This window comes from Necator americanus, chromosome II, assembly GCF_031761385.1.
Source record: "Necator americanus strain Aroian chromosome II, whole genome shotgun sequence".
Taxonomy (NCBI): domain Eukaryota; kingdom Metazoa; phylum Nematoda; class Chromadorea; order Rhabditida; family Ancylostomatidae; genus Necator; species Necator americanus.
In genome coordinates this window covers 4,396,928-4,422,415 of record NC_087372.1, presented here as the reverse complement: position 1 = coordinate 4,422,415, position 25,488 = coordinate 4,396,928, and the positions used below count along the sequence as shown (strand labels likewise).

Genomic DNA, 25,488 nt, shown 5'->3' with positions numbered 1-25,488 from the left:
GTATCGCAGCGAAGATGCGAAGCTCCCCCGGACAAATCCAGAAACCGGATGGATCAGAAGCTGTCCACCGTGAACAGATTTAATGACAACGTAACTCTTTACGCGCTTTTACATCCGAATGACACGAAATGAAAGCGCTAAAAGTCGAATAGTTGGCATTTCAGCCGACGATACAACTATTTACACTCCTCTGAATGAATACCTCGTGGCACCGATGTGTGTTACTTGAAGTTGAGTCCCTAACGGTCTTCGCTGTCGAGGAGAGGAATCCACACACAACACACATTATAATTGACGCCTAGTTTACGGTACGTTGCTTTAGGACGCTGTGATTCATCCGGCGTTCAGGGTCGTTCATCACTTCCTTGCGAAGTCGATGGTCCTCAGAAAACCCATTGACCCTTCTTTAGTAACTCTCTATTTTGAGGTTAACTTTGAGCAAACCCTCATACCCTCAAATATCAAAAATCAAAGTCAAATATTGAAGGGGAAAGCACTTAATTTTTCATACAAACCTATGTTATTCACTTAATGACGTCCTTATTTCTGGTGGTAAATAAACAAATAAATAAATCGGGACCCTAAGACCTAAGCGTTGATGTCAGAGGATCCACGAAATGTAAGCTAAAATTTAAAAAAAAGAAAAAAGTAAGATAGAGAGTCCGCCGCACTACATTTTCCCCCTGATTTTCTTCTTCAATGTGGTCCGAATTGCCCCCAAATGGATCTGATCCAGAGGTTTACGTTGTCCGAATGAGTAAACCCTAATTTATGCTCATTCCGGACAAAGATAGCCCCGCAAACACGACGACTAGTAACTAATTGTCCGTTGTCGGATCCGAATGCGAATGTGTCACGACAAAACCTTTGTCGCCGACGGTTGGTGGCGAGGTGAGGGTGAAGAGGTGACAGAGAAACGACGGATTGTTAGAGTATCCTCTGAGTCTATTTCCAGTAAGTATTTTGTTTCTTCTACACATTTTAGACATCGAAACTCACACTGATGTCAACAACCAACGGCTCAGGTTGTTTTTCATAGAATCTGTGACGATAGATCAACCAGGATCGCAATGAATCCTTCTAGGACCCACCAAGGAGGAACCTCGCCCAAGGAAGAGCCCTCCTGTGTATGTTTATATCGCCCATGACCCATAAACACACAAGAAACATTATTTTTAATTTTTATTCGAGGTATGATAGAATTATGTACATGAGATCTCTGGAAGATAAAGGACACTTATTAAGGCAATTCAATTAGGCCTTGACTGGTGCCTTCTTCACGGCCTTTGGCTTTGAAACCTTGGGCTTCGTGGTCTTCTTGGTAGCTTTGGCGGCGGCTGGCTTCTTGGCGGATTTTGCTTTCGGTGCCTTCGCCTTCTTTGGGCTTTTAGCCTTCTTCTCAGCCTTGGGCTTCTTCGCGATTGTTTTCTTGACGGTCTTGGCTTTCTTTTCACCGGCTGGTTTCTTGGCAACTGGCTGAAAGTGGGAGGATTAGATAAGCACACCCAGGGCGAGCGGAACGACGAATCCCGGAGGGAAAACAACTTCAGAAGAAAAGCTGCGCTAACCTTCTTGGCCTTGGGGGCAGCGGCCTTCTTTTCACCGAGCTTGAAGCTTCCGGATGCTCCGCTTCCTTTCACTTGCTTGAGGTCCCCCTTGATCACACCTCGCTTGATGGCCAATCGGAGTTGGGCGTTGATCTGAAAAGCAAACCATAAGATTGATCAATCAAACGTAAAAAACCACGCTAAGACCAAACAAAGGGAATAGCTAGAACTTTCTGGAAACAATTCTGACCTTGGTAACATTCTCTCCGAGTTTGTAATGTTGAAGCATGTACTTGAGGATGGCAGCCTTCGACGATCCAGACTTCTCCTTCAACTCAGCGACAGCTTTGCGGATCATTGCGGAGTAAGTCGGGTGGGACGGAGCCTTCTTGGCAACCTTGGGGGCCTTAGCCTTAGGTGCCTTAGCGACCTTGGGTGAAGCAGCAACAGCAGACATAACAGATGAAGTTGAACGCACAGAAAATGAGCTGCATGGGCAGCGTCGCCGCCGCTTATACACCGCGCCGGGTCCCCCCGTTGCGCCCCCAATCGCGTGTATCGCGCCGCGGACCTAAATTGCGGCGAGCTGTGTGGAGTGTGGCTGAAAAAAACGGCTGTAAAAATGTGGAACGCTTACGGATCGCCGCGAAATTTACGGACTACATAGTAAAAGGATTTGACTCCAGGATTGTCCAGGTGGAATCCGTAACACTAGCCTCGTTAGCTATTTATAAGTGGTCAAAGTCAAACATTTTGTTTCCTAAACGCGATTAACGCCAGTTTGACATAAAAAATCAATGAAATGCATTGATCAATCACCACCATTCTAACATATTCTTAAAGAGAAATGTTTTTCCTACAGAATCGTATAGAACTTAGCAGAAATCCGAACGGATACAAAAAATTATAAGACCCTGAATTGCCGCCACATTACACGGACGACGACCACGGCGCATCTGAAATTCCCATAAAAACATCCGAAAAGTTACCGTACCCAACTAGAACTGTTTCCTAGTGTTCCTACAATTGTTTCAGTTCATATTTAGCTACTTTTATGAAGTTTAAACTCCGCAAGAACTCTAGAAACCATAAGCACCATCATATGCCTGGGTGCTGCGCGAACAATTTCACGGTCGTAAACAACCGATGAAACGATGAAACATTCCGGAGAATTTGTTTCGATTTAAACTTTATATATAGGGGAATTTTGTAGTTTACAATTCTATTAAAATCCAATTTTTATCAACAATCAATTTCCGTAGTTTTTCGATAAATCCTTGCATTATCGCCGCGATTTTTCACTGATCAAGGTCTCATTTCAACCGATGGCTAAAAGAAAAGCTTCTAAAGTTGAAGAATTCGTAGAATTGAAATAAGTAGATCAAAGGAGATTTAAACTCTGTATGGAATTTATATTAGTTTCAATTACTGGCCAATTTCTAGAAGAGTCCGTGTCCTTTAATTTTTGAACTTTGAGAACAAGACGTAAACGTTAAAAAAATCAAGCAATTGAACGAATTTTAAGTGAAAAATTATAGCTGGAAAATTAAGAAACTAATTAGAGAACCTAAGGACTTAGTTTAACTTTCACTTTTTGACAGGTTTTGACCCGCAGTAAACTTGAAGAAAACACACTTTATAACTTTTCTTGAAGTTTTTAGTTTATTCATCCAACAATCAGAACATTGATGGATCTACATATTGCTAATATAGATAGCAAAAAAAAAATCGGAATATTCTATAAGAACCTATTACTAACTCTTTTACAGCCTTACAGTCAAACTTAAAAATAAAGAAATGATTTTATATTATACCATTATTATCCAGAGAACTCGGATTTTTCTAGAAATCTGACGGATAAGGTGTTGAAATGCTGAGATGAATCATCTCTATCCAATCTTTTAGACTTTTTTTTGGATTTCTTACGTTCAAATACTAGTATACTGTTTATATTTTATTTAATTATTATGTTATTACTTACTGCTATTCTTTTTGCTTTATTTATATCATATTATTATAATATCACATTATTATCTACCATTATATAAATATTACATTTGTTCAAAAAACAACTACATAATTTTTAGCACAATGTTTACAGAATGGACATGGGATCATGAGCACTCCACAAAAAATTGTGTAAATAAAATCAGGATGATTATGTCTACATATTTTGTTTTTAATTTTTTAATTTTAGTTTTTTGAATTTTTGAATTTTTCAAATTTTTTAAATCTTTTTAAAAGATTTTGAACAGTTAAAAATGTCCCCTAAACCCACTTCTCACGAAAGGTTTTTACAAGTTTTAGAAAGTTTTTACAAAAGTTCAAAATTTTCATAATCGTACTCAAACCCTTTACACCGAAAACATCCATAGCTCCCGGACAATGTTAGGATTACGTTTTTTGCGAATATTTTCTAAGACACAAGAGCACTGTCACGAATATTCAATTTGTAGCCTGACAGGACCATTTTTCGCCATTTTTCATGCAAAAAAAAATTTGCACCAAGCTAAAGTGTTAGTGATGGATTCATATGTGGATTTCAAAATTTTTCGATCAGATACAGGCAGCGTATTCGATAGCTGCATATTGCATTCTTTTTTATCTCGTTTTTTAATCCCTGTTCATTTTCCACTGGCTATGCATCCAGTACGGAAGCACCGGAAGTTTTATTACAAGTTTTTAAACGGTAAATTATAGACGATTACCAACTTACTTATAATTAACCTTAAAAAGTAATGTTCAAATGTCAATAGGAAATTAACACCTATATTATATCAATTGGCTTCTGAAACTAAATGTTTTGAAAATGTGTACTTCTTTCAGGATAAGCTATGTATTTCGTAATTACTGTCCAAACAAGCAAGCTATTATGAGTATTTCTCCTGAATGACGTTTTAAAGTTCATCATACGCCCCAAAAATCTGAAGACCTTTTTCGTAAATTATTTCTTTGTTATCTATTAGCATTTCTGGAAGAAAAAACGGGATTTACAAATGATCTCCTGCCCTTAGAGGGTTTTCTTCGCATTAGCTTCGTTTTTTTTTCTGGGAGGCAAAAAAAAATCCCAAAAGTTTCGCTCTTTTCTTCGTTTATCATACACGACTATCTAACATGCTCAAAATTGCTCTCTTTACGACATTGAGGTTATTTTTGAGGATTAATGGTCCATAAAAGGGATTAAATGCTTCTGAGAATCAATTGATTCTAACCGGTGTTGATATTTCTTTTTATTCCTGCAATTTTTTTGTGCTTTGGTGGGGGTTAATTAGGGAGATGACTTTTCCTGCAATGGGTAGAAAGCTGATAAGAAATTATCTGAAAATAAGAAGGTTTAAATTTAAAATACACTCCAATGGGGGTTCTTCAGGAGTAGATCCTTGTTTTCGACTGAGAACACAGCAGATGTCGTCGCTGTCACAAAGATATTCAAACAGAAACAGAAATTGATGGTCCCGCTGTCTCATACAGTAAAAATCCTAATCCGAGATACGAGATAAAACTGTTGTGGAATTTGAAAAGAAAAAGAGTGTTTGTGGAATACAAAAAAAAACTTATTGTAAACAAAGCAAAGCAAGTAAGTTAAAGATCGTTCTCCTTATTTAGCTAAGGACTAAGCCAGAAAATTGTGTTAGCTAACGTTGCGGAAAAATTCCTCCAACGGTATGGTTAGAAAAAAACAAAAACCAAAACCTGCACACAAAAAATAAGCCTTAACTTTAACTTTAGCTTTTTTTTTACTTTAACTTTAACTTTTTTAGCTTTAACCCCAATCTTCAAGAAGAAAAGAACCTAAGCAGGTTTCATTTCGATTATGATGTCACTAAGCTGGAATTATGTACGGATGTACGGTAAGGTTACTGTAAAAACCTGAAGCTAAGAGTTGAGAGAGAGTACCTTGCAGCTAGAGATGATCCACTGCAACGAGAACACACCAAAACATCATTTATTACTGGTTTTAGTAAGGATTGAGTGTTACTTCTATTATACAGTATATTCCGAGAGTATTTTATTACGTTCTGACCGCAAATCACAGCAAAAGGGAACTGAAATGCTGAAAACAGGGCAGTTCCTGGATCTACTAAGGAAGCTCTATTCGTGGTTTCAATCTCATCGATAAAACTTGATATCGGGACGTTTCAGCGGTGAATGAACACGGATTTTGTGAGAATCGGCATTGTTTATTCCTGAAAATAGATATGAGATGCAGTTTTGTAGCGATAATTTTACATAGGAATTTATTTCAAATATAAGCTCCGCCCACTACTTCGTAGGTTCGCCTTCTGACTGCTTCTTTCATGAATATTTAAGAGTTTCATACAGAAAAAAAAGAGCAGGAGAGAAAGCAAAAAGTTGTTTTCAATTAGGGAATAGAAAATAAGTGAGGATAAATATTATCGTGTCGCTGAAGTGAATCAATACTTATATATGTTATATGCATTTCAACATTAGACAACCTAAATAATTTCAGCACAAAAATCATAAACTCCCCACAGTATTTGAACTCAGCTGAAGAAATGTTTGAAATTTCCAACAACAAAAAAAAAAGTGTTTCGAGTCACACATGAGCCTGTCTAGGACTAGCCGAATTGAATTGAATTGATTGAGTGACAGAATTTTCAACTGCTTAATTTTTTCTGAAGGAAAAATTATAATATATTTTCTTTGTGAATGGAAGTGATTTATTAGCGACTGATTAATCGCTTCTGAACTATGACGTTTTTGAAAAAATATCGTGCAACATCAGAGAACATATCTAGTAATTTTTTTTTGTTTGTTTCTGTTTTCAATCATTTTCTGTCCTTAGTCATCATCATGTCTTGTACGTATATAAAATCATCTGACTTACATATTTCCTTCTGTCTAGATTTTTTCCTCTTCGGAATATAGGATAGTACCTTTCTTTTTCTTTCAAATTTGTCTTCCATCTGTATATCGATAGATCAATTTTTTTATTTAAAATTTAATAAATCGTCCTATCCCAACTAATTATTTCTTATATTGTATGTTTATATTGTTGTATCTTTATTGTATTTTTACTGTATTTTTATAATGTTCGCACTGAGCGTCAATCTAGATTTTTGTTTTCTGAATAATATAATAAATAATGAATTGACATACAAAACAGAACTCGAATTCAAATCGCTCTCATTTTCCTGGATTCCATTCAACTGTACCGTTCCTTTCAATTTTGTCTTCCATCTTTATATCGATGAAACAATTTTTTTATATTTGAATTTCAATAGATCGTCTTATCCCTACCAATTATTTTTTGTATTAATTATTTTTGGGTGTTTTATCATATTTGAAATTCTTCTATCCGGCTGAACATCCACGTTCTGCTGTGCCAAGGTCGAATTCAGTTAGGTTCTCTTCTTCCATTCTTTTCTTCTAGTCCTTGATGGCAAAAAAAATGTTCAAGTTACGAAGAAATCCGTTGATGGGTGATCTGTACATAGTTGAAGAATAACGGATATTAATTCCAAAATGACCAAAACGACTGGTTCCAGAACAAACGTCACAGCGAGGTGTCGCTAAAAAATAACAAAAGAATTTTGAGGTTTCATACAACCGTATCCTCTTTCCAAATATAGTTTCCATGCGTAGATCAATGAAATAAAATAGTTTAATTTCTGCATCGACGCTATGTAAATTTGACACAGACTACGGTAAACTCATCTCCTTCCCTCCTATTAATTTTTTATCCCTAACCAAAAATAAAATTGTCTCAGAAACGACGTCATTGAAGCACATCCAAAGGAACATCCATAGGAGATCAATCCATGATTATTCTGCGAAAACGAAGTATCTGGTCTACATACGTATCCTGGAATCAACTGCTATTCACGGTTGGAGTCAGGAATGGAATGGACGCAACGCAAATCATGCCCAGGGGTTCTCCATCCCGGTAGACACCATAAATTGGATAAATTGGATGGTGTTGGTACTTCCAAGGGAAGTTTTTGATGTTGTTTTTTTTTTATTTAGGAGGCAAGCGATAAAAAACTTGAAGGGTCAACAATTTATTGGAAGAATTTCTTTTAGCATTCTTTTTCAATTTCTTATCCAACGATTTCTTAACGTACCTGAAGAAGGATGCTGTTCTTTTATAAAACTCCTTACCAGCAGCATATCTCACGATTAATTTACTGTTCATAAGGTTTTTAGATTGTATGTCCTCCATAATTTATCCAAACTGAGTTACATTCAAAAAAAAATCCTGCAAAAGTTCTGAAATAAAAGAATCATTACTATGTACGTGAAGCAGGCTATGTGGCTTTGATTTGTGCTAAGTGGAATTTCTGGAAAATTCTCCATCAGCGGAGGACGAACATTATGTCGATTACTTATTTATAAAATTCTGAAAAGTTCAAATAGAACTGGAAGTTGTCAAACATCGAAAAAGTAACTTTCAGAACGTATATATCCATTTTATTACATCCTTATTCAGCAAGTCGAGCCATATTATGAAGAAATACTTTTGCTTCCGTTATTTTTCTTAATGAATCAAACCAATTAACACCTTGAAATACCTCACAACTTTTCTCCACTTCAAAATTTTTTTTTAGATTCACTGAGACCGAGAAATAGCGATCCTCACTGAGTTTACCGTGGTGTAAAATTGGTAGTGTCGAATGATTTTTTTTTTCAAATTTTCGAGAGGAATTTTTAAGGAAAGAAAAATTTTTCGAGGTAAAAATTTTTTAACTCACACTTTTAGAGTTCCAGAATAGGTAATTTACTTCATGCTAACATCCGTACTACAGTACAAAGTACATACATGTAACTAACGGATTACTGTACGTGTGTGTGTGTTCGTACGTGCACTTTTTTTCGGACGCTCATGCGATCATGTGACGAAGGAAATATTTTCAAAGAATCATGACACCATGTTTTTCTTGTCGTTTGAAAGCGTACCCAACACATATGTATGTGGAAGGTCGACGGTCGGTCTGCAAAACAAAACCGAGCACATTTCGGAATCACGCGTCGTTAAGGGGGGGAGGGTTTGGCGCCGAATGTCACATAACGACCAATTCGTTTGCATTTTTTCGGCGTTCTGGTAAGGAAAAGTTCAAAAAGGAGGTTTAAATGTTGTGTTTCTAGAATTTAAAATTTCAAAGGTTATAGCGCGTGGATTTTCACATAATTTCACATTTTTTCACATAATTCTTCATGAAACATATGTAGGATGCTATTCATGGTAAAAATAGGACAAATAACTTACAAAGGAGTTGTTTGTCATGTCAAAAAGGCTGAACTGTTGCTCATATACTGTAGCATACTGTAAGTTCTGAAAAAATTATTCTCTCGCACGAAATCCTCCCTGATTGACACTTCTAATTCCTCACATATCCATTGTTCTCAGATCACGTTATTGTAGGAAATAAGATGTAACAAATTAACAAAAACGAATAAATTAAAATTATTGATTATTAAATTTTTAATTTGTAGGCATTATTTATTAAATTTGTAGACAAATTTGAATTAAGCTATCCGCTTTCTTCCTCACTAAACACGTATGTTACTTCCTGAAGATTTATGCCTGAAAATTTTATGCCGCTCCATAAGGGATGGTATATACCACTTGATCACCTCTTTATTTTCCCTGCTACCGTATTTCCGTGCTAATTCCTCTTTTAGCAAACCTAGAATAATAGTATTTCCATCTTTACACGCCGGTAGAGCGGGTTCAGAGGCGGTATGCCCATTTACAACTCATTTATAACTAACTATAACTCCAGGTGCTACACTTATGCCTTCCACGGTGCGTAGAGGGAATCTTCTTCGCTGATGTGAATGGATGTCACTAATATCCTAAAAAAAATCTAATAAAAACTAATAAAAAAAACTAATGAACATAAAAATGATAATAAACATAAAAAATAAAATAATAATAAACTAATAAAAACCTCTTTTGGTAACCTTGATGACTCCTCAGCTCTGAGATCCTTACTTATTTGCGTTTGAAAGAGAGTCCCGGCGGATTTCTGGGCATCCGCTCCGCTGATGCCTCGGCAGAGCTATTAGCGCTAGTGCTTGCCCTGAAGAGATTTACCCTCGCTGCTACCTGAGTAGCTGATTCTGGTCACTTACCGCTAGGATAAAATTCACGAGCTGTTAAATTATTCTGGAGAATCAGACCCATCCAGTGGAATTTTATGATGTGAGGTGAACTTGTAACCTCTCGTGCCAGAAGCAAGAAATTCTCTCAGGTGAAATATGAGAGAAAGATGCATCTAATCGCTCCAAATAAAGTCCACGAAAATTTTCGTTAAAATCGAAATATTCTAGCCTTTAAACGTGCCGTAGATGCGGATTATCGTTATCCTGTAAGTTCCGAGTTTTCTTATACATTTATTTTTTACTTTTTATTTTTTATACAAAAAAGTTTGGAACTTTTTATTTGTTTTTTTTATATGTTTTTTTTTGTTATCCCCGTCCTTCTTTCCTTCTGTATTTCTGATCTCTTGGAAAAAAAGGAGTTCATTTGATAAGATTTCCAGGCTTACTAGAGGTAATATCTCGAAAAAAAAAACTCGCTCCAGTTCTCCTATTAGAACACCACAGGAAGTGTCATGTATTTTTAACTAAATTGTTCTTTACTGTTTATCTATTATTTATTATTTCTACAACTCACACCATTTTTCTTAATATTCCTTCTTATAACTGGATAGTTTTTTTAGCATGTTTATGACCAGAAGAGCATCTAAAAAAGGCAAAATAAATAAAATAGAGGACAAAATTGAAAAATGGATCGTTTCGCCTCTACCTAGGCGATCCATTTTAAGATTAGCCTTCCTTGAGGCTCCTCAGTAGCGGAGGAAGGCCAATCCTAACCTAACAGAGTACAAATAAAATCAAAGAAATAAAACAATATAAAAACAAACAAAGTATGTAAATAAAACCAATTAGTGAAAGTATAAGTCCAGTAATTTACTATTTATTATAACTATTTACTAAGACTGTTGTCCGCGTCTCCATGAACGACTGGGGTGTGATTTCGTCGAGGTACAGCGTTCGTGTTTTCGCCGGCATATCCACTGGAATCAGGTAATATCCTGGAGGTATACGTGGGGAATTCGCCGGGACCGATCCTCTTTACCGTTCCTTCAATCGTGTCAATGTGTTCAAGCACTAAGGGAACTTAGGAGAGAATCGTACAAGAAATTCATACCTGTTCGTTTTTTTTTTATTCTTTTTCCATATTTTCACTATATATTTACTGGATTTGATTTTAATGTATTAATTCCTACCACATTCTTTTTAGAATGCAGCGACAAATAAATAATAATATAAATAAGTAAATAAACGACGTGTTTGTTGGCAAATACAAAATACAGTCCGGGATAACCTGTGACTTCTTACTTAGTTTGTAAAGCGAAGATATGTATACACCTCTCTAATTTTCAGTTCATTAATAAATAATAAAATAGAAAAAACAAAAAAAAATAAAATAGAAAAGGAAATTAACAGCAGTCTGAACTAACAGAAATCGTACTTCTAGCAAGATATTTTTCTAGGATAATTACGGTATTCAGGTTGAGTTTTGTCCTACATTCTAAGCCCAGGAATTAAATAGTTTACTTAAAAAATGAATGAATATCTTAAAATGGATTTAGCCCACTTAAAAAAATGAATGAATATATTTTCATACTTCGCATACACAAATGAAATAATTAAGTAATAAAATACAAAAAAGAAATGAAAAAAGAATAGAAAATAAAATATAATAATAAAATAAATAAAATCATTCCACACTCTTCTAGCGCTGTCTAGCGCTCAAATACATCTTCCAAGGTTTATTCAAGTTACCACCAGTTTTCAGTGCTGTATACACACACAAACACACACACACAGTAATATGATGCTGCTCATACAATAACTGGTTTTCTGATTGTTTGTGACATTTAGCGTCGTTCCACACTTTTCTATGTGTGGGACGCTCAAGTACCGGTCGGGGGCCCGCACGGGGAGAAGCTTGAAACCCTTGAACGAATGATTTTGTAGCCGAGAACGTCTTATATGTGCCATCGCTTGGACCAAAACAATTCCAGTGTTGTGGTTTATTTGTTTGTTCCGCTCCAAGTGGTGGCGTATAACGCATTTATTGGGGTTGTTAGGTCCGGAGGGCTAGGGAAGCGATGACAGCAATTATACGGTAGGAACGGCTACGGCTTAAGGAATAACGCATTAGACGCGAAAAAAAAGTAGGAAGCAGTCTTGACGTGCCCACCATCCATCCTACGATTTTTCCGTTACCCGTCCACCTGATTCATTGACAGAGAATTCGATTTAATTTCATAAAATTCCGATAAATAAGCATTTTAGGAGGAGAAGCGCGGATTTTATCAAGAAAAAGGCAGGAAAGTTTCGAAAGATGCAATTTCGTGATCCTTCGTTATTCTGAAGTGTTGGAAAAAGAGGAGGAGCACTAGAGTACCATTTATTGGGTAGTTCCTAGTAAAATCCTCGTAATGGGAATTTTTGTAACTGTAAAATCCTCTACAAAGTGTGTGAAGACACCAGATTTTCTAGCCCAATCATAGATTTCTCGGTAAGAATACAGGAAGCCGGAAGAGTAGCGCAGTCGGTAGAGGTTCCGCTATGGCTGCAGCATGATCAATCGGAGGTTCGAATCCGGCCTAATGCCAGCCAACGCTTTCATCCCTCCGATTTCGATAAATTGGTACCAGAGTTGTCTAGAAGGGTAAAAACACTTAATAGCTTTGGGATTTTTAGATAAATTATTTTTATTAGTAGTAGTAATAGCAATAATCAATAGTAATCAATAGTATGAAGGATGTATATCTTATACACAAAGAAAAATAAATAAAAAATAGAATTAATAAATAGTAACACAAAAAATAATATGTATCTGTATATCACTGTATAGGCGAGTTACACGTTCGTTCACCTCAAACATTTCTGAATTGAAGTGAACGTGAGGGCGCATCCTACGCGGATTGATGGACCCCCCACAGACACTCCATTCTTTATCCGGAATCCGGAAAAATTTCAAAGGATTTTCTTGCTACACTGATAGATCCCCTAGAATTGTACTTATGTATGTAAGGTACCTAAGTAAGTTCAAGAGAATTTTCTACGGCTTCGCTTCCGGAAATTTCCATGACACGGGATAATTAGCCGTTTGGTCAGTCACTTCACTCAGTAACCAGCAAATCTTCTTACCGCCTGCGTTTCCCTATTCCGTGTACTTTCTTCTGGACGACGACGTGCTGTGAACGCGAACAATAAACAATGGGTATATGGGTCACGACGAGTGTGTGTGTGTGTTGCATTATTCTATAAACTTATTATCGAAGGGATCAGAATGGGAAGAGTTTTCTAGAACTAGAACTATCTTGACTACATTTGGAAAAACTTGGACTCATAGAGGGATTCTTCCGGGGAAGAAAAGAAAGAAAGAATTTGCAGTTCAGTTGATCTCATAGGCCTCAGATGGCCCCTTTCTCGTTATGATAAAATAATCCTTTCTGTAGGGCTTAGCGACGGTATGATGAGTTTTTTTTTTCTTCAGGTGAACTACGTAAAACTCTGCTACGATAAGGTTTTATGGGAGCATTAACTTTAGAACCTCTGAGGAGTCTAATCTAAAGTGGATTGTTTAGGTAGAGGCGAAACGAACCACCTTTTCAATTTTAGCCTCTATCCTTTTTCTTGGGCGGGTGTTGTTTAGCGGTTAGAGGTTCCGCTTCCTGCACGATCGATCGGAGGTTCGAATCCGCCCCGATGATCACCAAGCCTTTCATCCCTCCGGGGTCGATAAATTGGTATTAGACCTGTCTGGAAGGATAAAAGCACTGACTTGACACATCGGCTAGCCTCCGCAGCCTCATTGTTCAGGCCAGTTACACGTTCGTAAACCTCAAACGATTCCGAAATGAAGTGAACGTGGTGGCGCATCCCAAGCGTGTCGATTAACGCCGGAAACTTTATCCTTACTTTATCCTTACCTTTTTTCTTACTGATCTTTTAAAAAGTTACTCGTAACTCAACGTTTCGCATAAACATCCGCCCTAATTACGCCAGCGCAAGCTTTAAATTTAATTGACCGACATTCAGCTGATGTGACTGCCTTCAGTTCGTTTGGAGCACGAATTCATGGACAAATATTTTAGCTTAGTAGGGAAATAATTTCTACAAATTGAAGGTTTCGTAATTTTCACCCTACAACTTTATAATATATAATTTTTGTAATTTAAACAATTTTAATTGATTTTAATTTATGAAAAAAATAATCTTTGTGCAGGACGAATTTGTGTATTTCAAAAAAAAAACAAATCGCAACCGCTTTCATTCAAAACAGTTCAAGATAGCATCCAAGACGAGAATCCACTATGAAACTTGTTCGAAGAACGTGTTCTCGATAGATGTTTGGTTTAGTTTTTCAACGAGTTTCAACAAATATCTGAAATTACCTTCTAGAAAAAAAAAATCAATACTTTCTCTTTCCACGCTGAAACACAGACTTTTCATCACATACATATGCATCAATCTTGGGTGCTTCGTTGTTCTCTTTTCTCATTTTGCCATTTTTCCCTCTCCTTTTTCTTCTACCTTCCTCTTTTTTTTGCCTATGCGTACCCCAAGAAATTTTTCCAAACAACCATTCGATGTGCGAAATATCTGTTCGCGAAAAAAGAGGTTAAAATCGATCAGACTGCCTGATTACAAGGATAAAATCAATCCCTCTATTCGTTCGACTTATTTTTAAAGAGCAGACTAGATCTAGACGAGATAAAAGTGCAGAAATTACTCATCTACAGTACGTAGAAAATTGTTCCATTCCTTTCTCAAATGAAAAAAGGATTTATCTCGGATACATCAGCTCCCAAGTCTCAAAGCAATAGTTGTGGTTTCGACGGTGGCGTAGTTTATTTTATTATATTTTATATTTTATTATATTTTTATATTTTATAGCGGTAAGTGTTGATTTGGATGAGCTTTTGAAGATGAAAGTTTCCTTTTCCTGGGATTTCTAACGTTTTCAGGAACAAAAACGTCAGCAAAGGGATGTGTCTTTAGGGCCTTTTATTATCATAGCATATTATCAGCAAAAAAAATCTTACAAAAATGTTAGGTATTGTTAAGATTATTGAGAAAGCAATAAAAGAAAGGTTTATTGTCACTTATTGAATTATAATAATTAATTATAAATACAGTTAAAATAATTAATAAATAGTATTAATGATAATTGTTGTAGAATTATTCAGGAAAAGACCAGAGTTGGTATTTTTTGAAATATTTCCTAAGTATCTACGTAAGTGGACTTTATTTGAAATCAGATAGTCTCCGTATAAGAGAAGAAATTTCTTGTTGACAGAATTTCTCTTTTTTTGATGAAATTTATTACATTCTGATAAATTCTGAATTTATGAGAGTTTTTTCTCACGGATTTTTTTTAAAAAGAAAACTCATTAGAAAAAAAAAATAATTGAAAAAAAATGAATAGAAATTCACCTATGATTAAAATATCTTGCAAATATTTTCGATAACTTCACTATATGTCTGATTCATGTCCCTGATCAGGGACATTGTCTTGATATGAGGACTTCAAAAAAAGAAATTAAAATCTTAAGAAATTCCCATATCTTAGTGCGAAAATCTCTAAAAGAATGACGCATTTTAATTTGCGGAGGTGAAAATGTCATTCATATACAGAGTCTCTTTGTACCATCGAAATACTCGTCCACCAGTATACATGTAGTTCAAGTGATTTCTGGAAGTTTCTTATTAAATTTCAAGAAATTTTCTCCATAAAAAGAAATATTTTGCCTTCAGAGCTTTAGAGAAAAATCCATTTTTTCCTTTTCTCCCAATCATCTCTCCATATTTCGTTCTATATTCACTTCATTATTTATTTATTATTATTCTTATATTTTGTTTTATTTATTATTTTATTATTATTTTATTATTTATTATTTATTTCATTACAACATTTATTTATGGTCATTACTTATAGATTTGTTCACATGTCATCTCGTAATAGGATATGTGGCTATTTTCGTTTTTCCACCATAAAATTCTTATTATTTCCAACCGCGACCATTGTTTTTCTTACTATTTGGAGATCCAACGGAATTTCAGACGAAAGTAGGAAAATTTTTCTTTTTTTTGTACCTATATTATCCATGTAGTCAAAAAAGAAAAAAATCTGTAGGAAAATATCAGTGGCGGTGACCTTAAGTTTTTGATAAACTTACGCCGGGGGCAAAAGGGAAGCAAAGTATGTACTAAAGTGCTGAGTAGCAAATTTTTTACTTTCTATATTTTTATCCCTTTTTCATGCATAGTTTTCGTACTAAATACTAGTAAGATTATTGTAAATGATTTACGTTCCCATTTCTGTCCCCATAGAGCTGTTTTCGAAAAATCTACTTAACTTAGTAATATTTTTTTTTGCCTTTAAACGTTAAAAAAATAAATTTGATGACCGAAATATTATTTCAGGAACTCGAGCTCCGCTTACAATCACCAAAGTGAGTTATTAACAGGTAATTCGAGTAAAAAATTAATAAACAAGTTCTACAACAACTATTATGACTAAAAAGGTTCAAGTAAATGTTCCTAAAACAAATTAAAGCCACTGTGGAATCTTCTAATTAACTTCCTGGATTATCTTTAGGAGTTTCAAAGAACAATTTAGAATTTGAAAAAAAAATTGACTAAAAAAAGCTCAAATAAATGTTTTCATAACGAACTAAAACGATTGTGGAATGTTCTGGAATTATCTTGTCGGAGTATCTTCAGGATCCTTTGAGACATGTGCTCTACAAGAAACGTCCAGAAACAGCTCACATCGATTGTGGACGCATTTTGAGGGGTGACAAGGTTTGTCAGATCAGATTTATTTCTTATTCACACACTCTTATTATTATGCTAGTTGCTTAGATCTTAGTGAAATCTTAAGTAACGGCTATCAGTAGGACTTCCTTGTTTTCCGGATTAGATGACCTTTCTGAGAGTTCTTTATTGTTAATTCCTACATCTTATTTTTTTTTCAAAATACATCATCAATTAATTTTTTTTTCAGTTTTGTCACCCTTATATTGCTGTTCATCGATTCGCCCTAGAGAAAACTTCCAGGTCACACTTCCACCTTCCCCGTAACACAATTCTATTTCTTCTCCGGACAATTCCTGTTCATCGGTATCCGTTTTCTCGATCACGATGATCAGGAGTTGCTCGGGACATCGGTTCTTATGAGAGGGACGAGGAAGCTGCTTCGTTAAGCTCCAGGAAGCGTTAAGGATGTGTAAGGATAAGACTGTATGGCACAGATTTACATACACTGAAGATTACCCTGTCTCATTAGTTCGACGGAATTTTTGCATGTCTCCAGAAATTAAGCATGATTAGAGTTCCTGATGAACCCCCCGTGAACTAAGCGAGGTCAAGTAATCTCGTTGCGAAAATCCTGGTCCTATGGAATTACAGCACATTCTACTAAGCCAGTAAGCAGAGGCAGAAACCCTAATTTTATGGATTTCAGGTACTTGGGATGGGATTGCTAGCACTCAACGGTGACGTGCTGAGTTACCTGCCATGTGTAGCACCTGGTTGCGATTATAAGGTATCCTAGCGTGTATCCTAGCGCACAGAAACAGTGCATATGGGTTGGAGAGTTCACGTCCAGGGCCTGCTACGCTCCTTATCTCTTTTTCTGTCAGCCCAGCAAACTGCGCCAGCGGTGCAGTCGTTCAGTTGATTGATCGTTTGCGCCAAACACAAGCCAGTAAACGATTAACCTCGCCCATAGCCTCCGTTAGATCGAATTGAAGATAAGTTAGTGAGTTGAGGGCACATCGTACGATCTTTTAAAACTAAGACCTCAGGGAATAAGTACTACCGTTGAGATAGGAATGGAATTTATATAACTATACATCCAATCCACGCCAGATAAAACTCCCTGGGTCCCCCTGGACAACAGTGACTGCGTCCATGGTGTCGATTAGCCATTTGCTGGACAAAGTTGGATGAAATTTGATTGGGAAGGTACATGTCGATCGATATAGGAAGAAATGAGCCCAAAAAAGTTTGATATGAGATTATTTCTTCGGGATGACGATTGCTGCGATCCTAATTCTAATTCACCCAAGTAAAAGCTAGTGAAAAACGTGATTGAAGTGCAGTACACGTGCAATTAAATCCAGAAGACGATAAAATTGTCCGCGTTAATGTAATTTGTGATCTACACGCCTAGTCTACATCAGAGCATGAAGATCATGGCATGATTACCTCAGTGTATCTTCTTGTCGCTGATTTTTTGAGTTAAACCGACGCGTATTTTTTAACTCCTCAAAATCAGGCAAACTTTTTCTGTTTAAGAGTTATATGGAGCGAATCGCGCAAAATCGACCTGTCTTCGTATCCAGAAAGATGGGTTATAGCTGCGAAGAAGTTCGAGACAGAATTCTACCGAAGTATCCAATGGAAAAGATCGAGCATGGAGTGGCACATGCAAGGGTTGTATATAAAGTAGGGAAGGGTCCCGTTTGAAACGTATAAAAAATTATTTAATAAGTCTGGAAAGATCCAGGATGGATACTGTTTTTTATTAAAGTTTTTCTTACCTTTAGGACTATGAGTTTATCGAAGAGGAGCTCAGATCGAATTATCACTGGCAAAATCATTTTTGTTACACTCTCGACAGTAAATCATCGCCAAATTTTCGGATAAAAATCCGTCAATTGCCGGTTTGCCTTCGAAACGTGTACGTAGTTTCAGGTGACAACAATATTAGATATTTATCGATTGAATTTGCTCATACGCAATTATTCCAAGCACATATAAAAATTGAATAGAAGAAAATTCCAGAAGAATTCAACATAGACAGCTGGGGAAGATCGATGAATAAGGCTCATTTCGAGTGTTTGAAGTTTTTGATTAAAAAGCAAGGTTGGAACTACGTCCTACTTCTTCAGGTGAGGAAAAGAAAAACATTTCTCTCCTAATCTCCCCTTTTTTGAATGTGAAATAGGCGGGCAGGAAAAATATTTTCATTGCTGATCACATCTAGGGAATAAATCCACCGACTATCCCTTCGAGAGGTGTTTGTAAACGACAAAAACAGTCTGATATACCCACATTGTTTGGAGTTAAAGTTCTTTAACAAGTGAGGACAACGAAAAATTCTTGTCTTAAGTGGAATTAAGATTTTCACACGATCATGTGACCAGCAGTAATACGTATTTTGCATTGTTTAACACATTAACAACAGCGTAAGTCTTAATTTTAGTGAAACATAGGACCGGAGAATTATTTTTGATTTATTCTCTCGCATACAACCATCAAAAAAGAAAGGGTGAGTGGTATTGATATCAGGGCCACTATTTTTTAATTCCTTCTTCTTTTTCTGCTAGTTTTTCATGTTTTTTTCTCCTGTTGGTGCACGGATATAAAAAGAGCGGTACATACATGATTGCGCATTTCCTCATATTCTCCCTCAATCCCCTGGTTGTCACTGAGCCGGAAGAATATTATTCCAAAATAGATTACAAAAATAAATCGCAAGGCTATCTAAATTCAACCTCATGAGTCACATGTGTTTCTTTCCCCCGATCGAAAATTTACTGATAATTTTGATATTTTTTTAAAACAGAATTACGACGTAATTATTAAAAGCGTGTACGAGATTGTGGAGATCTATCGATTATTGAGCGGCGCCAACGATGTAGAGATTGTACGCGCACCGCTCGATTTACGGATCCGGCACCGGAGGAGATGGGACGCAAAGTCCCTAAATCTTTTTCCAGAAGGTTTCTGTCGGTTTCTGCTAAATAACTATATGTGAAAAAATCCAAATCATATATTTTTTTAGCCTCAAAATCCAAGGAGAATGCGACTTTACGATTTGCGAAAGGTGTAGTCCAAGCCTCATTATCACGTGCGGCTGTGGATTGGATGGTGAACCGAGTTAATCTGACAACTCTCATCGAAAATATTAATCAGGAGGTGAATCCTCTTAGCTATCTTTTAAAAATAATATTTCGTTGTAATAAGTCGAAAATGAAATGAAATGATATAATGAATGAAATAATAATATGAATGATAGTCATAAATCAGTAATGAAATAATAATTTTGGCATGATTTAAGAGATTATGGAAGAAAAATCATCCGGATCAAAGAGGAATCAGTGCAGAAGAGTGGATACTCTGTCCCTAGAGAGTCAAAAAAAAAGATAAAGGCTAAAATGAAAGAGTGGATCATAAAAAAAAAACTTAAAAACCACTTTAGATTGGCCTCACTTGAGGCTCTTCAGTAGGGAAGTGGGAGCAATCCTAAGAAATACAATATTAAAATCAGAATCAAATAAATATAAAATTATAAAACAAAGAAATGAGTGAATAAAACTAATGAGAATAGGTTAGGTTAGCCTTCATTGCCAACCCCACTCCTTCAACAATTCAAATGGGACAAAATAAAATTATAAATCCAAGAGTTACACTCCCCATCGGAGGAGGAACATACGGAAACCGCGAATTCTGGATTTAGGGCAAAAAACCTCAAGGTTGAGAAATTCTGAGGAAGAAAAAACCCCTAGAATTAAGGATTTAGAGCAAAAAAATTAACTCCACCTATAAATGACAGAGAAAACACTGGAAAAAAAAGAAATAAGACACATTACGTAAGGAAATACAGAATAGGGGCTAGAGTAGCACCCAACAAGAATTATAAACTTCTGTGGTCGGAGAAAAGGCGGCCGTGGCATATGAGAGATCACAGAGATCCTCGGATTCGGATTCTTTTTGAAATGTGAAACGCGTTTTTCAAATAAACACCACGAAAACTACGTATAAATGGTATGCTGCTCCGGAAACGACTTTCCTCTTTGATTCACTTGAGTTATCTCAGTGGTTTTCGCTTCTTTTGCAAATGTACCTCAAAATTTAAGTCCGGAATCCGCAAGCAATGATCTCTGATGTCGATTTTCGTTACTATCATTGACTAACGGCCGGCCTTCATCCCTCGCCCACATTCCTCGTATTCATGTATTTAAGGTTTTCCAAGAGATTTCTCTCCATTGATATTTTTTTGAGGAAGAATTTCTGAGTTAGATGTATTCATACACTAAATTCTTTTTCCTAGACCTAATCCTTAACCCTTTAGCCTTTCTCTGACGAGCTGTTAATCCAATCGTTACAAATAACCGATGAATTTGACATGCCTGGTCGTTTCTCCTACGAATGCTCTCAAACAGGTTCAGCAGGCACCATTACCAGGTAAATCCATTGAGTTATCATCGAAAAATCGGCCTTCAGATAAATTATCCTGAGATCGTATGAGATTTTCCCTAGAATAAGGAAGTATTCTAGGCTAACACACTGGATCATGGGTTCTCCAAATGACTGTTTGAGTGGCCATGTTCGTCACGATATTTGTATTATGGGCGTGGAACATATTCCAGAACTTTCACGGACTCCACACATTTTGGTGAATAAAGTGAGCAGTTTTTTTTTTGTGCTTTTTTTCAATGGAAAACTAGAGAATATGTGGCTCTTTGGAGATCTGCGTTGGGAGAACTCCATTCCCTAACATTTCCTTTAACCAGCAGATTTTTTTTTTGCATTCTCGAAAATTCTCAGTTTAATGGTCAATTTTGATGCTTCAACCATTTGTCTACAAACTACGAACGAACCAAGATTTCATCAGCTTAGAAGGTGGAGGCGAAACGATGCATCTTTTCAATTTTTATTCGTGACCTTATTCTTGAAGTGAAGTTTTGCCCAGTGACTCAAATTATTTTTGGAACTAGAAACAGCTCGAGTTGATCGATATGAAGCGAAAATCGTTCTCCTCGCGTTTTTTTTTCTTTTTTTTTACAAAAAAAACAAACAGTCCACGATATTTCGCTTTCCAAAAAAACTGCAAAGCTATCACACAACTGAAACTATGGACAAAACTGCGTATAAAAAATTGCAGACAAATAAATTAATGATTATTTGTGAATATTCAATAAAAAAGGACTGTCTTCTTTTTTTCGACAACAGGATGCGGAATATAGATAATGGATTGAATTTTCAGCTGTTTTATTTATTTTATTAAAATTATTCAATTTTTGGACTATAAATGTGTTTAAGGATCGTATTCTCAGATGATGCCAGATTTTGACTACGGTGCCATCGAATGTGTGCACGAGCTTGTGTTTAACAGGACGTTTCGGAATCAAGTAGACCACGCGTTAAACAGGAGCCACTACTCAAATTTAGCCCACGTAGGCTTTTTTTTCAAAAAAAAAAAATCAATTGTAAGAAGTGTTCAAAAGAAGTGAATGTAGGTGAAACAGGAAAGAGTAGCTGTAAATGCTGAAATAAAAGGGACCGTATCGAAAAAATGACAAATGTGCTGTTTATTTGGGTGATCTACGCAACTAATCGATTAATTTTTTAGGTGATCTATCACAAAAACCGCCACGATCCTTCTTGGTTGTCGTCGTTGAATTGCAGCAACCTTGTCCGACCATATCGTAGACTTCTTCCGAAGAGTTTTCCTGAAAGAGACTACTAACAGTGTAAAGATAATTCTCCAAATACTTTTTTTTTTGTTTGAAAAAAATGTTTGTTTTTCTCTCAAAATTCTGTAGAGATCCAGTAATATTTGGATGTAACAGTGCTTTCTGGGAATTCCCTGAGAATTGCCAAAGATGATCATGAATAAAAATTTTCGTATAAGCTGATTTATGGATAAAAATATGTCTACAAAGACGTATGGAGAGGTTTCCAGGTCTAAAATGCCACAATTCTCAGATCCATGCAAATCACGGCATCCTAAGCCGTTGAAATTCTAGAATTCATCCCAAACGAGCATGCAGTGGGATATTTTTAGTTTTTCAGATGGTGCAGGAGCTGCAGATACTATACTTACTTACTTACTTTACTCTACAATGACAAATTTTAAGCATATGTGATTTTTTTTGGAGATCAAGGATAGTGTAAATAATTTTTTTCTTAAGATACGTAGTCTAATTACTCCGTGGTCTACAAATTTATGAAACTAATTTGACTAATTCATACAAATCACATTTAAACTCTGTAAAAATAAATGCCTTTCTCTTTCTCTTTCTTTGTTTTTCTTTCTTTCTTATTTTTCTTTACGTTATCACAAAAATTTAGCTAGTAGATTCGAGTAAATAGGATGTTAGTGCTAATGTCAGTTCTCAGCTGATTCCAATCCACAAATTTCATAGAATTTAATGGTATCGCCTCTATCGTTCTCGCTTTTTAAACGTAAAATTAGTCGTTAACCTTCAGTATGTACTTAATTCCACTTTTTTAAGTTTTTTTTTTCAAATTTTCCTACAATTAATTGAAATCATTCCATCTGAAATGTATGTAACGTTTTTTTACAAACTGTTTCTTTACCTTGTAAAAGAGCAAAAGACACGTGACGGTCATTTTTTAAGATCTGCTTGTACTTTAACAGAACAACTTGCATGTGTTTATTTCTTGCTATTTATTCCAGATTTCACGATTTTTTCAAATTGGGCAATTTCCTTCTCTAAAATTCCAAACGACATCATCCGCTTCACGGATAAAAAGAAAAGCGAGAAAGGTGCAGACCAGGAGAGAATCTTTCACCTTGCTTTACTTTACTTCACTTTTATTACTTTAGTCATTTTAAGGGATCCTTCACATCACATATAATGTGTAAGTATCGCTATTTATTAATGGGATGTTAGTGCTAATCTCAGTTCTCAGCTAATTCCGTCCATAAATTTATTTCAGATTTCAAAATAAGCCTCTTTTGCAATTTCTTTCTCCAAAATTTCAAACCACATCATTTGGTTCAGGGACAAAGAGCCCAGAAAGGTGCAGAACGAGAAAAAAATCCTTTTCTTTACTTTTATTACTTTAGTTACTTTAAAATGTCTCTCACGTCACATATAATCCGCATCGATATTAATAATTTCACGTTTCGCCTATAAGTAAAGGCTATTACTTTGTTTTCTGACTAAACAAATCTCTGCTTGGAATACAGGTGTTTAAAAAACTTTTCAAAGTCTCTTCTGCCTAGCAACATTGAAGTTGATTGGGAAATAAACGTCAGAAATAGAAAAAAGTTTTTTTTTAATGAATCGAATAAAAATAAAGGGCAATACTATCTGAAAATCTTAACGATTTGCACTCACAAAAGATTTAATTTAATTAGAAACGAGAACTGTCATTGAAAGCGGTACCAGAAAGAAAAATTCATAAGATTTATAGATTTCTTGACTTCATAATTTCTTAGAATATAGAAAAAGCTTTAGAATTAAATTACTCGTACAAAATGAAAAAATTTCTTACGTATAACAGAAATTGGTGAACGTAAAAGTAGAATTTGATTAAAATTTGACCTTTTGAATCCGATATGTACGTGTAACAGAGAAAATTCATAAAGCTGGGAAAATAAGTAATAAGTTCATTCTAACAGGAAATTTCATACATCATTACAACTTTTTCGCGTACTTCCTGGAGTTCTTTCCTTTGTCCTTTGAAGACTAGGAATGATCACATTATCGTTACCGAATAAATCATAATAAAGGTCGAGTGGGATTTAGTCAAATATATGATATTAATTTTTTTTTTGATCGAGGAGAAAAGTTCATTTATTTACACAATTAATTGAATGTCTAGGGGCACGTGAAGATCAAAACCTGCTATGTAATCCTAGAATGATTTTGTTTTCGTTTTTAGCGAAATATGACGATCGTAGAGAAAGGTGAAGATTAGAATTTACTGCGCATTCCGTGACTAATTCTATTTTTAGTAATAATAATAGTAATAATTGTACTCTACCTTTTTGGTTAAAGATGGGGAATGTGACCTGACATACGATACGACTACAGTGAATCCATTATTAGCGAGCAATGATCACTTTCTACGCGGTTTGAATCAATAAATTGCCGAGGGCGGGACTTTGTACTGCTTGTATTGGATAAGAAGAGGATCTCATAAGCAGCATGCCACGAATCTGGAGTGGTACGGATATCAGGTGGAGTATCCGTATACGGGATCGTAGATTATGAAGACCGGGGTGGTTCCGCTCATCTCTCCCTGAATCACTGCAAGCAGCCGGCCCCTGAATCCTGCTTTGTACGATGCCTTCTATTGCAGCGCGCCACCCTTGCACTCGTAGCGTCCCTTACTGCCTATCGGGACAGTTTGAATTGATTTTCGACGAATCGCAGGGCGGAGGCGGCGCAAGGGGTGGAGCGTTGCAATAAATGGCGTCCCACAAAACAGCATTCTGGAGGCCGCTGTTTGCAGTGATTAAGGGAGAGATGAGCGGAACCACCCCGGTGTCCATAATCTACGACCCCGTATACGGATACTCCATCTGAAATCCGCACCACCTCTGATTCGCGGTATGCTGCCTTTAAATGCGTGTATAAGAGTTTGAACAGTCAGGGTCAACTTTTCTGCGAGTATAAGCCAATTCTTGGTCACCGCCTTGCTATCCTGCTCCGTATCCTACGTTTTGCCACTGATTCCTCAGTGCGGTAAGGGAGCGAAGAGGTCATCTGTATTTTTGTCTTCTTGTGCTAACGAGTGCCACTGTATTTCAGATGCGCTCTTGGGAGGACAAACGCGATAGACTTGAACGATTGAGAGTTTCTCTTCCCCGGGCGTGCTGGGGGAACGGTAAAGAGGGTCCCGGCGGATTCTTCGCGAATGCCTCCGAGACATAACGCGCCCAGTGGATATGCCGGCGGATACGCGAACATTTCTCGACGAGGTCACGCTGCAATCGTTTATGAAGACGCAGACAACCGCCATAGATGTCCTTCCTACCACAGAGACGCAGAAAACTGCGCAGTTTCAAGGAAATATGCAAAGCAGAGTAGTGTGAGCTGTCGAAATGACCGAATAAGTCAAAGAATAATAGCGTTAGATAGAAGTACATGGGATTTTGTATGGTGTTCTAATAAAGAAC

General features: G+C 36.3%; 3 protein-coding genes across 5 annotated transcripts; 1 reads left to right on the top strand and 2 right to left on the bottom strand.

Annotated features, from left to right (window-relative positions):
• Nucleotides 1-1,254: 1,254 nt before the first annotated feature.
• RB195_016844 (uncharacterized protein) lies at nt 1,255-2,004 on the bottom strand (the record flags this gene model as incomplete). Its single annotated transcript, XM_013449833.2, has 3 exons — nt 1,255-1,476; nt 1,569-1,700; nt 1,798-2,004. 3 exons carry the CDS (start codon nt 2,002-2,004, stop codon nt 1,255-1,257), a joined length of 561 nt encoding a protein of 186 aa, XP_013305287.2.
• A 7,183-nt stretch (nt 2,005-9,187) lies between these two features.
• On the bottom strand, nt 9,188-9,696 carry RB195_016843 (uncharacterized protein; the record flags this gene model as incomplete). 2 transcript variants are annotated; one of them, XM_064183568.1, is made up of 5 exons in its annotated part: nt 9,188-9,196; nt 9,282-9,365; nt 9,461-9,473; nt 9,505-9,592; nt 9,645-9,696. In XM_064183568.1, 5 exons carry the CDS (start codon nt 9,694-9,696, stop codon nt 9,188-9,190), a joined length of 246 nt encoding a protein of 81 aa, XP_064039448.1. The 2 variants fall into 2 exon arrangements, with proteins under 2 accessions (XP_064039448.1, XP_064039449.1); XM_064183567.1 differs by lacking the exons at nt 9,188-9,196; nt 9,461-9,473 and having other exon boundaries at nt 9,302-9,365.
• A 7,377-nt stretch (nt 9,697-17,073) lies between these two features.
• RB195_016842 (uncharacterized protein) lies at nt 17,074-22,080 on the top strand (the record flags this gene model as incomplete). Of its 2 annotated transcripts, none has more annotated exons than XM_064183566.1 (8): nt 17,074-17,145; nt 17,901-18,038; nt 18,152-18,224; nt 19,393-19,526; nt 20,683-20,795; nt 20,889-21,015; nt 21,668-21,787; nt 21,964-22,080. In XM_064183566.1, the coding sequence occupies 8 exons, from the start codon at nt 17,074-17,076 to the stop codon at nt 22,078-22,080; spliced, it is 894 nt and encodes a 297-aa protein (XP_064039446.1). The 2 variants fall into 2 exon arrangements, with proteins under 2 accessions (XP_064039446.1, XP_064039447.1); XM_064183565.1 differs by having other exon boundaries at nt 17,901-18,050; nt 18,152-18,299.
• Nucleotides 22,081-25,488: the final 3,408 nt, after the last annotated feature.